This window comes from Propithecus coquereli, unplaced genomic scaffold, assembly GCF_000956105.1.
Source record: "Propithecus coquereli isolate 6110/MARCELLA unplaced genomic scaffold, Pcoq_1.0 Scaffold158, whole genome shotgun sequence".
NCBI classification, from domain to species: domain Eukaryota; kingdom Metazoa; phylum Chordata; class Mammalia; order Primates; family Indriidae; genus Propithecus; species Propithecus coquereli.
This window is the reverse complement of record NW_012140302.1, coordinates 1,024,500-1,037,162: the sequence shown is the minus strand read 5'-3', so window position 1 is coordinate 1,037,162 and position 12,663 is coordinate 1,024,500. Positions and strand designations below refer to the sequence as shown.

The window sequence follows — 12,663 nt, the reverse complement described above, 5'->3', positions numbered from 1 at the left end:
CTTGAGGCCAGGAGATTGAGACAAGCCTGAGCAAGAGCAAGACACTGTCTCTATAAAAGTAAAAAATTAGCTGGGCATGGTGGTGCACACTTACAGTCCCAGCTACTAGGGAGTCTGAGGCAGGAGGATCACTTGAGCCCAGGAGTTCACAGTTGCAGTGAGCTATGATGACACCACTGCACTGTAGCCTGGGCAGGTGAGGGAGTGAGACCCTGCCTCAAAACAAACAACATGGGCTCAGATGTTACTGCAGGTTAGGGCCAAACTAAAAAACCTCCTCAGGAATCTCAAATTGTGGTGGTTTCTGGGGACACAGCAAAACCTTAAGGAGCCAGAGTGAATGTGCCACTTTGCCTGTCTCCTGGATTACCAGGGAAGTTCATGTTGCTATTGACAGCTTTGCAAAGAACAGCAGCAATTCCCTTTGGACAGTCCATGGAAATCAGGCCCAGCAGCCACATATGCAAGACAGTGAGAATGGATGCGCTACCTAGTCTATGCGGTCAGGCACAGAAATCTAACTGGCATACTATTTCAGAGAGCTTGACAGATGAGGTCCATCCGTCACAGTTCTTCCTGTCTAGTCCCCTTAGGATGCTCTTGAGGAAATAACTCTTGAGTATGTTCCTGCTTTCAAGACTGATTTGAAAAAGGCAGATGGCATCCTTTGTGTATGAAATTGAGATTTTTACTGACATGCAGATGTGCTTTAGAGTTAATGTTTCTACAAAAAGTTTCTATAAACAATAGAAAATATCTAGCATGAAGTCACAGGATGTTAAAAATATTACAACACAATAAATATAACTACACCCTCCACAGCCCCAACCAGAGAGAAGAGTAGGCAGCTATCAAGTTTGGAGGGAAACACTCTTTGAGATCGCTTTCACAATCTACAGAAACCCCAAGCACCACAGAGGAAGAGAGCAGGGGCAAGTCTGGGTAGCAGAGCTGCAACATGAGACTCCTAAGATGTGCTTCCCCAGCTTCGCTTCCTTCGAGCCTTACCCGGCACCAGCTAAGTTATAGCTTCGGTCCACTCTGGCTCTCACTGAAACCCTCCTGTCAGTGGATCAGAAGGATGACAGATGTGTCTGTGCAGAGTACATGGACATATACTCTGTGGTCTCCATATGGATTCATCCTGTCTGTGGCCACCAGTAATGATCTCAGGGGTAGGTCCCTTTATCCATGTCCTCTCTGCTTACAGGGCCTTCCAGTGACCTCTAGAATGGACTCAGTACAGGTTATGATAGGAAAGCATATTTTCTTTTTTGGAAATGGCCCTTGAGCAAAGTAACCAGGGCCCATGAGATTTTGGAAGGCACCTGGACTCAGATAGTCCTAGGAAGAGACCAGTGGCTTTGCTAGCTACTTGTCACAGACACAGCCGAGCTGGTCTGGATTATTTTTTGATGACAATGCTGTCATATGACACTAGATAGGGTACTGTGGCTCTTGTGCCTGAGTGCACCCCAAGGTGGGGCAAATCAGATTGAGGGGTCTTTAATGGAAGGATAAGATGTGTGAGCTCTAAGGGGGATGTTAGCACTAAAGACTGCCCAGCCCTGGTCCCTGGAGGTTCTACACTTGATACCGTGCCCAGAGTTTAGCAGTAGACTGTACCATGGGGCCCATCAGGTGCCCAGATTCTTGCCCAAAACAAAGTTGAGGGAACTGGCCAAATTTACTTCAGCACTTAGTACCCAAACCAGACATGCCCCTTGGGAGTGGGGATGGTTCTCTGCCAGCTCTGCAGCAAGGGGGGGTCAGTGAGATTTGCAGTGGTTCAGGATAAAGTCTGGCACAAGGAAGTGAAGGCTGAGACCTTGCTGCAAGCCCAGCTAGTTGCAGTGGTGGGCACAGTGCCCCTAGTTACCATTCTGCACAGGTGTGTGGCTGCATGGAGGTGGGAGGGCTCGGGGAGAAGGGCTGCTCTGCTCTAGCTTTTTTTGGAAAAGCCGAAACTCCAAGTAGACTAGGAACTACCTGGGACGTGTAGACAGAATGATGTAAGCCCTGACTCCCTCTCTTGATACTTCAGTATAATTACTTCTGGCCCTGCACAGGCCCACTCTCTCCGGCTCCAGACCTGGATCTCTCCAGGCTGACAATGGTGGGAAGTGAGGTGGCAGTGTGAGAAGGCCCTAGAGATTAGCTACGGAGGGGAAGAAGAGATGACAATAAAGGCCAAGGAAGGATGCCCAAAAGCTTGATTCAGGGTTCAAAGATGGTGGCCAGGCTGCCCCCGTCGTTGTCTAGCACCTCTGTCTCCAGCATTGGCTTTGTTTTTTTGAAAAGTGACGGAAGATTCTTAATGTGAACTTCTTTTCGGAACTGCTCTCCCAAGGGTTTCTGTAGAAAACAAATGAGAAAGAACTAATGCGGGACCTTGAGTAGTGCGTTAAAGATCATTCCACCATAATGCTCTATAACTACAGTTGGTTTCTGGTTTGCCCAAACGGGGTTAGGAGAACTAATGAAAGTGCTTGACCTACCCCAATGCAACCAGCAATGAGGCGTTTGAATTGGTCCTTCCGGCGCTTGTCAGCCACTTTCTGCAGGGAGGGGTTCAAAAGCTTGCAGTCAAACTGGTCCAGAGAGTCTTTCTGTATTTCAGGAATTTGCTCCATAATAGCTCTTATCTCCAGGTACCTAGGGCGCTGATAAGTGAGGATACACTTAGTTGATGTAGGTTTGGAAACTGTTACCCTCTTCACTCTCCCTATTCCCTGCCACACCCCACCCACCTCTCAGGGGCACCCCTAGCAAATTGGGCAGATGCCTACATCTAGGATAAGGCCCAAGAGACTGGGAGCAGGCGGTGCGCAATAAAGCCGCAGCCATCCTGCCCCCCTTCTGTCCTCACTCACCAGTGCCTCATATATCTGGAAGGCCAGGTGGACCAGAGAAGCCATGCACCCATCGTGCTGCCCGTGCGTCTGTAAGCCTTTCAGCACACTGGTGAAAAGCCACGTAACAGCATCTGCGAGCAGTGTCCCTGACAGCACCTGGGGAGACAACTGTGTTCAGGGCCACAGGGGGCCTCTCTGAAGGCCCCAGCAACCCAATTCTTCCAAATGACTCAGTTAATCTGCATGACCCAAACCTTCCATGAGGGGTGGGGAGAAGGGGTGAATAACCATACTTGTTTGAGGAGAGGCCAGCAGAGCTGTGTGGTTGTCCTCTGACAGGACAGAGTATCCTTCCAGGCCAAGGAATTGAAGGCTGTAATTAATAGCGCTGTGCAAACATCCTGAACAGGAAAGGATGAAGGATTACAATGGGAAAACAAACATAATTTTCTCTAACTATTCTTACACATAAGGGGCTGGAGTTATAATAGGTAAGCAGGAAAATGATAAAAGCAGCTACTGAAAAGAAGTGAGTTTACTTTCTGTTTTTGTTTATCAGGAAGTCAAAAAGAAGAAAACGATATATAAGAGAAATCTATGTGTAGAACAGAGACAAAGCTCAGGCCTCGGGCAGGTGCTAAACACCGGGGATTTGCATCAGTGTGCCCGTGTGTTCTCTGAGAGCTGTGCTCACGCTGCCATGGGAGACACCAAGGCCTTGCTCCTTTCCCCTGTTTTTTTTCTGGGGGCTTTAGGAACCAGGAACCTATATAAAGGAGTATTACAAAACTCTTTTTATGATATCCTAGAGTGAGAAAAGTGGAAGCTGGTTCCCCAGCTGGGCAAGGAGAAAAGGCATCGCTTGCCCTCTCCACCCACCTCATGCTTCATCAGACATTTGCCCAGATCTGTGAGCTCTGCCATGGCTGAGGGGGTTACCTCTGTGGCCATCATCTCGTCATCTGTAAGCAGAGAGCAGAACGTTAAACTCCATCCTTTCAGAACGGAGAAGAATATCCTACTCTGACACAAGTCTAAAGAGCAAAGCAAAGTGGAATATCCCTGGCTGGCTGATGCCTGAATAGTACTAGGACATTCTCCCCCCACACAAAGGATGTAAAGCCCATGCCCATGGCAGATCTTCTAGAGGTGCATCTAGCCCCACGTGTGGGAAACAAGGGAGCTGCTGGGCAGTAACTTAAAAAGTTGCAAATGCAGAGGCTCTTTCACCACTGAACAAATAGGTGAGTACCCACTGTAGCAGGCACTGATTCAGTTACTGGGAATATAAGCCCATTCCCTGATGGGAGCTGACATTCTAAGTGGGAAGTAGGTAATGAATACATAAATAAAACATAGTGTCAGAAAGTGATAAGTGCTATGAAGAAAAATAAAGCAGAGGAAGAATATATAGAGAGTAGCTGGAGTTGCTATTTTTGATAAGTTGGTCATGGAAGACCTCTTGTAGGAGGTGACATCTAAGCAGAGACCCCAGTGAAGCATGGGAATAGGACGTGTGTATAATAGCTGGGAGAGAATCATTACAGACAGAGGAAACAGCAAGTGCAAAGGCTCTGAGGTAGGAGTATGATGGAGGAACACAGCAAGAGAGCCAGCATAGGTAAGAGCTAGATGGAGGGCATCTCATCCACACCAGACTACTGGGCAAACAGTTTCTATAGGAACTGACCTGGTTCAGAAGGAACAGTATTTAGGAGCCTAAGGGCAGACCTCCAGGGGACAGGCAACAGGCTCACTTACCATCTCCATCTGCAGGGGGAGCAGTACTGTGGTCAGCACCTTTCTTTGAAACACAGCAAACCGCTAAAGCAAGAAACCAGGGTTACTGGGCAAAGGAAGGGTTATATACTACCACGACAGCCACCTCAGGCAGACTAATCCTAAACCATCTCTGGCCAGGTGAGGAGCATAAAAATATGGCATAAAAATATGCTTCACTAATAGAAATAGAGGCATTTTGATGACCTTGACCAAACTGTGTTTTGGTCCTTCTTCAAGTACAATTAACTCAAAAGAAATTACAGAATTCTCTAAGAGTAAGTGAGTAGAGTGGATGCCTGATACATCCCTGGTCTACTTTGGGTCTCAAACAAATGAAATGACCAAGTACCATTTCCTTTAACATTTGCAAAAACTGAAAAGAAAATTAACCACCTCCATGTCCACGAATTTAAATTTTCCCTATTTTGACAAAACTAGGAAGTTATTCCCAACATGAATGTAAATTCCTCCTGCTATTTTAGACCATTTCTTCATGTTCTGGTCTTGGTAAAAACTCACAATCCATAAAATGTCCTTAGGTTGACTGAAAGATTACCTAGCTTCCGCCTAGTTATTTCTTACCAATCTGTCAGTATTGTTGCAAACATGAGTCTCTGCATCAATCTAACCTTCATGGGGTTGGCTGAGTGACCAGCTCTTTTACCAGGAACATTCTTCTATACTACCCCTGGTTCCCACAAGCCACTTACTGATTAGGTCCATGACTTCTCGGGTTAACATCCTCACCAGTTGTTCTTCCAGCATTTCTTGAGACTCTGGATTTTCATCTGCAGTCTCATCTTCTCCACTGCAGAACACGAGGGGACCAAGTTCCATGGGAGTGCAGAAAGGGAAGGACAAGGAAAGCAGTGACCCTAACCAGACCCCCTGTGCCAACTTTCTTCTCCTCTGGGTCTACGTTCCATGCAAAAGTTGGGAATAGACAGCAATGACTCACTGAAGGACATTATAACTAGTGACTCTGTCCAGTTGGATAGAGTCAAAGTTGTCCGGTTGGATCTCAAAATCCTGAGATAAGGTAATGGTACCCCTACGAAGGCTTGATCTCAGAGTCTGCCTACTGGTCACAGCCTGTCCAAACGAGCCATCTGCCACCTAGGCTGAGAATGACTATAACCCACTGCCATTCTAAGTCTTGGGACAACAGAATCCCTGCTTCCTTCCCTTCCCCACCCCAGGCCTGCTACCAGCTCGTGCACCAAGGAGAGGATATTTCTTACCACAGCTGGCTCCTCTGGTTGATGACTTGCCATTTCTGGGAAAGCCTCTGTGAAAACACAAAGGAAATAAATACTAAAGTTGGAGAGAAGATTGGAACACAGGACATCTAAGGTCTACTTCATGATTAGCCAAGGATCATTCCAGGTAACAGTGATAGCCTCAGTAGACTCCACACAGTCTAAAAGCCAGATATGGTTTCTATAACCTCTCCCCCATCCATGATGAGGGCAGCATATCAAACACCTTTGCTTGGAAAGGATTAATCTCATTTTTAGAATTCCTGGGTATCTAGACACATCTGTTCTCTGTCCAGTTGGTCCCTCTGCTTAATTCCAGAATCAAGGAAGCAGACCCAGGGGAAGCATTCCCCTGATCACTTGTCCTCAGCCAACAGAGGTTAGAAGCAGAATCTGCATCTGAAGGTGCTTCGTGGCAATCAAATCAGTTTAGTTCTTTGGGGGCTGCTCAAATCCACTGCAGCAATGACAGTCTGCTGGAGTGGGAGCCCAGAGCAGCCAGCCTAACAGGGCTAGGAGAAAATACTTCCAGGAGCTCCTGGCTGGCAAGGCTCAAAAAAGCCCCCCACCCCAAGAGTACTCTTCATTCCCCTTTCCTGACCTATCTCTTACCACGTGGAGGTAGGTGAAAAGAGGTCCAAGGATGGGAGATACCAGGGCTTCATAGTGCTCTGGGGGACAGAAGAGCACCAGAGGCTTCACGAAGACCCGTGCTGCGGCAAGTTAAGTAGTTTTAGCACATGAGCACATACCCCTCAGCTGCCAGGTGGTGTGGTTGCACCCCTGGGCAGAGTCAACCCTAAAAGACTTGCAAGAGGCCAAGAACATCCTGTGTTAATAGGGAAAAATCTTCCAGTTCTTTTCCTAAAATCCTAAGCCACATCGATCCCCAATTCCATTACATTTTTAGTTTAACTGTCCTTTCTACTAGGCTGCACATTGACAGTCACTGGCTTGCCTCAAAAGTAGGGAGGAAAAAAAATAGGAAGGAGGACACCCTTATAATAAACTCGCCTTCAGCATTCTCCTTATAACTTCAGGGAAGAAAGAGACCCACAAAAACCTTAAGAAAGGGTCAAAATGAGAATGAAGTATAAAAGTACTTCTTCTAAAAGGAAGCACCTGATAAAATATAGAAAAGGGATAAAAGCCTTATCTTTCGTATTTCCAAGAAGTAGGAAGGTAAAGATTTACCCCTAAGGAAAAACTTACAAAAGTAGAAAGAGCTTTTAAGCCCCCTCTGGACTGTCTTCGTGTTTTTCTTGCTATTTATTTCAATCTTCCTACCTTTTTAATGAGATTATCACTCACTTAGATACATAATTCCATCTCTTCCTTGCAGGTCTGCCTCCCTCTGGTTTCTGGGAACTATTCCTATCTCAAGTTTTGTGACCTTTTGGGTTATCTAGGGATTCTTTTTTTTAATTAAAAATTGTTTGGCTGGGCACAGTGGCTCACAGTGGCTCACCCCCGTAACCCTAGCACTTTGGGAGGCTGAGGTGGGAAGATCACTTGAAGCCAGGAGTTCGAGACCAGCCTCAAAAGAGCAAGACCCCGTCTCTACAAAAAATAGAAAAATTAGCGTGGTGGCGTGCGCCTGTAGTCCTAAGCTACTTGTTAGGCTGAGGTAGAAGGATCACTTGAGCCCAGGAGTTTGAGGTTGCTCTGTGTTATGATGATGACACAGCACTCTAGCCTGGGGGGCAGAGAGAGACCCTGTCTCAAAAAAAATTTTTTTCAGCCAAACATTGTCAACCAAAAAATAAAATATGAGATGAGGCCTCGCTGCATTGCCTAGGCTGGTCTCAAACTCTTGGGCTCAAGTGATCCTTCCACTTCAGTCTCCTGGGAAGCTGGGATTATGGGCACACACCACTACACTCGGCCATCTAGGGGCTTCTGAAAGGATATGAAGCATGGGTCTGAGTCGGTAGTCAGGAATATTGTTCAAGTTGATGAAGGCTGAGCTGAGCAGCTGGGTAGCAAGGTCCTCCACGGTATAGAAGTCTTGCTGCATGGAAGGGCCTGCCTTCCCTAGGATATGAAAACTGTAAGGGAAAAAAAATCATTGGTAACATCATCCAACATTTGTTATTGCCAGCCCTGACTACTCCGAGAATTCCATTTCTAGTCTACGATAAGATTTTTCAGCTAGAAAAGCAATTGTATTTACTCCTTAAGAAAACTTTTAAGATGTGGACTTAATCTTTTATCAAAACTGAAAATAAGATAAAATATTTCTCACCCACTCTATAACTCGGTTTTTTTTTTTTTTTTTGAGACAAGCTCTTGCTCTGTTGCCTGGACTAGAGTGCAGTGGTGTCATCATCCTTCTGCCTCAGCCTCCTGAGTAGCTGGGACTACAGGCATGTACTACCATGCCCAGATAATTTTTCTATTTTTTTGTGGAGATAGGGTCTCGCTCTTGCTCAGGCTGGTCTTGAACTCCTGGCCTCAGGTGATCCTTCCACCTTGGCCTCCCAAAATGGTAGGATTACAGGCGTGAGCCACTGAGCCTGGCCCAAAACTTCTTGATAGCAAATACAGCATCTCTTTAAAGATAGATGTTGGTAGCCAAGATCAAAGTAGCTTTCATTTTTATGTAATGTGGACTCAACGATGGAGGATCTCATTAATTTGGCTGATCAGAGCGCTGGGTTAGTGAGGCCAAAGCCCTGGGTGTTGTACACTAGGGCCAGTTACTCCCCTTCCCACAACCACGACCTGAAGACAAAATCCTGGCCAGCGCCTCCCACAATCCCATGAGAAGTAGGCTGCAAGCAGTAAGGAGTCTGAGCAAATGCATCCCTATCACTCATCTTCTACTTGGGTCTCATCGTTTTATGCACTAGAAACAGACAAGTTGGGCATGAACATCAAGTCATGGGTAGGACTGTGAGGCTCACAGACAATTATAAAGAAGCAAATGCAGGAAAGCAGGCTGTTCATTTTGATTTGACACTAGAATCATTCGTTTCCTGTCAAATTCTTGCCTCACCTTACCAGTATGCTAGATTTCTAGATCGAAAGTCCAACCCATGGCCATTCCTATACAGTCCATATCTACAAAGGAAATATGGAGAGGCAGTGTTGGTTCCTTACCAGTTTTCATAGAGGGTGGAAAAGAAACGCTGCATTCTTTCCAAGACTGTTTTGTAGACAGGAGCATCATTGAGTTCCAAGAGAGGCTGAGGTAATCCTACAGAGAAAAACGTGAGTCAGGAACATGCTGTGCCACTGTCAGGAGTCTCAAGTAGCCAATATTCTAGAGCAGACATGGTTTGGGGTCAGAGGTGTGTACATGTGCATGTGCTTTAATTGCAAAACGACTGGTCACGTCTTCTACCAGTTGGAGGCTCTAACGGCTTTCCTAAAGGTGACTTGTTACACTCTCTCAGTAGGGAAAACTGAAAGCTACTTAGAAATGCAGGACTTCGGACTGAACCTGAGTACTCCAACTTTTGCCTGGGTTTTTCCAGAAAGGACAGGACAGGTACTAAAACAAACAGTGACAATTAAAAGGATCTCTCTATAAAGCTCTGGGGATGACCTTTCCCAACTTAAGTCATGTAAACCTCTTTTTCACACAAAATCTTACATAAAAACCCCAGATGTATAGCAGATAAAATAAAACCCACTTACCTCAGTATTAACAACTGCCTTAAAATATCTATACCGTTAAGTATAATTAGAGGTTTTATATTCCAAGTCTTACAGTCAGAAGCTACCAGAGGGAACTGTTTATCCATTCTAATATGTCTGGTTGGCCACTTATTTCTATAGCAAAAGTTCCTGGCTTAACCTGAATAATGGAATGAGGTGTGTCGTGAAGCCACATTTACTTTTTATATTAATGGCAAAACACATCCTAGAAGTTAAGTTCTATTCTTACGGGTGTCTGCAACACAGACCTTACATGGATAGCGCCAAAGGAAAAGATCCAGGACCATCTAGGCTGAAACAGACAGACATTTGCTAGAAAGGCAGATTAACACCTGTCCTTTGGTTAACTTCACAGCTGAGGAATGCTCATTGGATTCCTTGGCCATAGCCAGGCCCAGGCAGGGGTTATGGCTGGGAATAGAGACACTGTGGGGACTGTGATGGTGAGCCAGCCTGGAGCTTCGGGGCACAGGTTAGACAACTCTGATGTCTCTAGCTCTAACTTCTAACCACACTCCCAGCCTGGCTGTCTGTGTTCCAGCCACATGAGTCGCCCCTCTTTATTTCTTGGACATACCATAAGCTCTTTCCTGCCTGCCTCATGATCCTGTACCTGCCATTCTGTCTGTCCAGAATGTCCAGCATCTCTTCTTGCTCCCCAGCCTGGCTAGTTCCTACTCATTCTTCTAGTCTTCATTGGGAGGCAAGCTTCTGACTTCTCTCCAAGGCTGGGTTAGGTCTTCCAATAAACATTCTCACAGAGCCCTGCCACCTTCCTTCATAGCAAATATCACAATTATGACTGCATAGTTATTTTCATGCTTCTTTCCAATGGGAAATGAGTTAAAGCAGCATTCTAATCAAGGTAACAATTAGGAAACATGGCATGAAATTGAATGATTTAAAAAAGGCAGATAAGTATACCAGTATCCTTCAGGTAAAAAGCCATGAAGTATTTATAATCTAATGGCTCTAACACCCACTGCAACCTGCTACCTAAACTGAGGGAGAGGTTAACGGGGTGTGGGAAGGGGGAAGAAACTGCCTCTGAACACCTTCTTTATATGCTAAGGTAATAAGGTATGCACACTTGCTCCTGTAGAGCCTGTAGTAACTCCACAAATGCATTTTTCAACAAAGAGGTGGTCAAGGTAGTGCTAGATGGTGAGGAGGCACAAGGTACACTGAAGCTGCTCAAGCAGCCCATTAGACATAAGGTGAACTTAGGGAAGAAAGGGTTAGATGTCTTACCTAATATAGCAGATTTTTCTGCTTCAAGCATATCCAGAGCTTTCGTGAAAGGCTCTGCCATTTTGGTTAGCATTTCTGGTGCGTATAAACTATTGTGGGTTCTGAAAGAGACAAGGATGATATGTGAACTTCTCCTAGTCTGTTGCAGAAGCGAAGAGTGGGTTTCACCTTGTAATTCAGTGATACTACACTTCCACACAGATCTGCCCATCGACACTACTCCCAACAAGGGAAAGAAAAGAAGGTATAAATATCTGAAATGTTCCCTGGAGAAAGGAACAGACTTGAGGCTATGAAGTATAGATATATAGCATATAACGCCTAAGATGAATCAACACAAGAAATAAATCCTGCAATAGTAGGACACTATCAGGGCCTGCAGCTAGACAGCAAAATTCTTTAGACCTGAGATAATGCTTTGGCACGTACAGGAGTTTTCTGACTACAAGTGATATAGGATGAAATGTTAGTGACACTGTGGACTCACAGGTAGGGACGCAGAGCAGGTGGTAACATGCCTCATTTTAAAACATTTTGTCTCCATTCCAAGGGCATGGACCTTGCAACAGCTGTTTTAGCCCTCTGAAGGAACATAATTCTCAACATGCCTGCCTGCTTCCCACCAAAATGACTTACCTGAGCTGTTACAGGCTTTGTCTGCCTAAGGGCAAGGGGCTGTAGACCTGATCTACCTGCTGTCCACAGCACTCACTCCTGCTCACAGCAATGGCTCTGTTGAACAACTGATAGCCAGAGTGAGTGCATAACTACCTATGTTTCTTTTTAAAACAGACAGTAGCTAACAGACACTAGCAAGGTTAAATATTTAAGACTGCAGACTGAATAGATCCTTTTAGATTATATTTAAATCTCCATGGTTTGTTCTTTTTGTGTCTTATTTAAGAAGTCATTCACTAGCCTAATGCTGTAAATATGGTCTAGAAGTTTTACTTTTTGGGTTTTTATTTTTGTGTGTGGTGACAGGTAGGAATCTAAATGTTTTTCCCCACAGAAAGCCAACTGTCCTTGCACCATGCATTGAATAGCTTATCTTTTCCTCGCTAAATTGTATTACTTCTGTCATAAATCAATCTATCACACGCACCTGGGAGTCTTTCTAGGTACTTTTACTATTGTGTTGAACCAGCATCACTTATGAAGGATTTCAGCTAAAAAATTGAACTGGTATTGGATCAATTTTCTAGACCAGGGGTTGTACAGTAAATATTTTAAGCTTGACCAGCCATAATGTCTCTGACCTTGACTACTAAATCTGCCACTGAAGGTCAATAGCAGCTATAGACAACAAGCAAATGAATAGGCATGGTGTGTTCCAAGAAAAATTTACTTACAAAACATGGAGGCCTGGGGATTTGGTCCTTGGGCTGCAGATTGCCACCCTGTCCTCCAGACCTGATTATTTACTTATGAGACATATAAAGGAAAGTAGACTACATCAAGCAATACTATAGAGATGCAATAAGTAAAATTTAACCAGGGGAAACTATACAAGTACAAACTCAGGTTTTTCAACAAATAAAGTGAAAAGAGGGCAGGGAATTTATAATTTATAAGTTTATAGACTTAAGAGACACCTATAATTTATAAGTTTATAGACTTAAGAGACACCTCAATCAAATACTATGTATAAATCTTGTTTTAATCCTGAGTCAAACAAAAGTAAAATATTTTGAGGATATTTGAACACTGATTGGATATTTGATGATATTAAGGAATTACTGCTAATATTTTAAGATATAACAATGACGGCCGGGCGCGGTGGCTCATGCCTGTAATCCTAGCTCTCTGGGAGGCCGAGGCGGGCAGATTGTTTGAGCTCAGGAGTTCGAAAC

The 12,663-nt window shown here is 44.8% G+C and overlaps 1 protein-coding gene across 1 annotated transcript in view; it reads right to left on the bottom strand.

Annotated features, from left to right (window-relative positions):
* Positions 1–670: 670 nt before the first annotated feature.
* Positions 671–12,663, bottom strand: part of XPO5 (exportin 5) — a 44,534-nt gene continuing 32,541 nt past the window's right edge. The window contains exons 21-32 of the mRNA XM_012640872.1: positions 10,811–10,911; positions 8,999–9,095; positions 7,808–7,944; positions 6,509–6,606; positions 5,879–5,925; positions 5,348–5,445; positions 4,617–4,679; positions 3,735–3,817; positions 3,149–3,256; positions 2,874–3,011; positions 2,499–2,663; positions 671–2,355 (exon numbers count right to left, since the gene is read on the bottom strand). Of these exons, the coding sequence (XP_012496326.1) occupies positions 2,218–2,355; positions 2,499–2,663; positions 2,874–3,011; positions 3,149–3,256; positions 3,735–3,817; positions 4,617–4,679; positions 5,348–5,445; positions 5,879–5,925; positions 6,509–6,606; positions 7,808–7,944; positions 8,999–9,095; positions 10,811–10,911 (1,273 nt within the window). The 3' untranslated portion in view covers positions 671–2,217. The remainder of the gene's footprint in view (positions 2,356–2,498; positions 2,664–2,873; positions 3,012–3,148; positions 3,257–3,734; positions 3,818–4,616; positions 4,680–5,347; positions 5,446–5,878; positions 5,926–6,508; positions 6,607–7,807; positions 7,945–8,998; positions 9,096–10,810; positions 10,912–12,663) is intronic.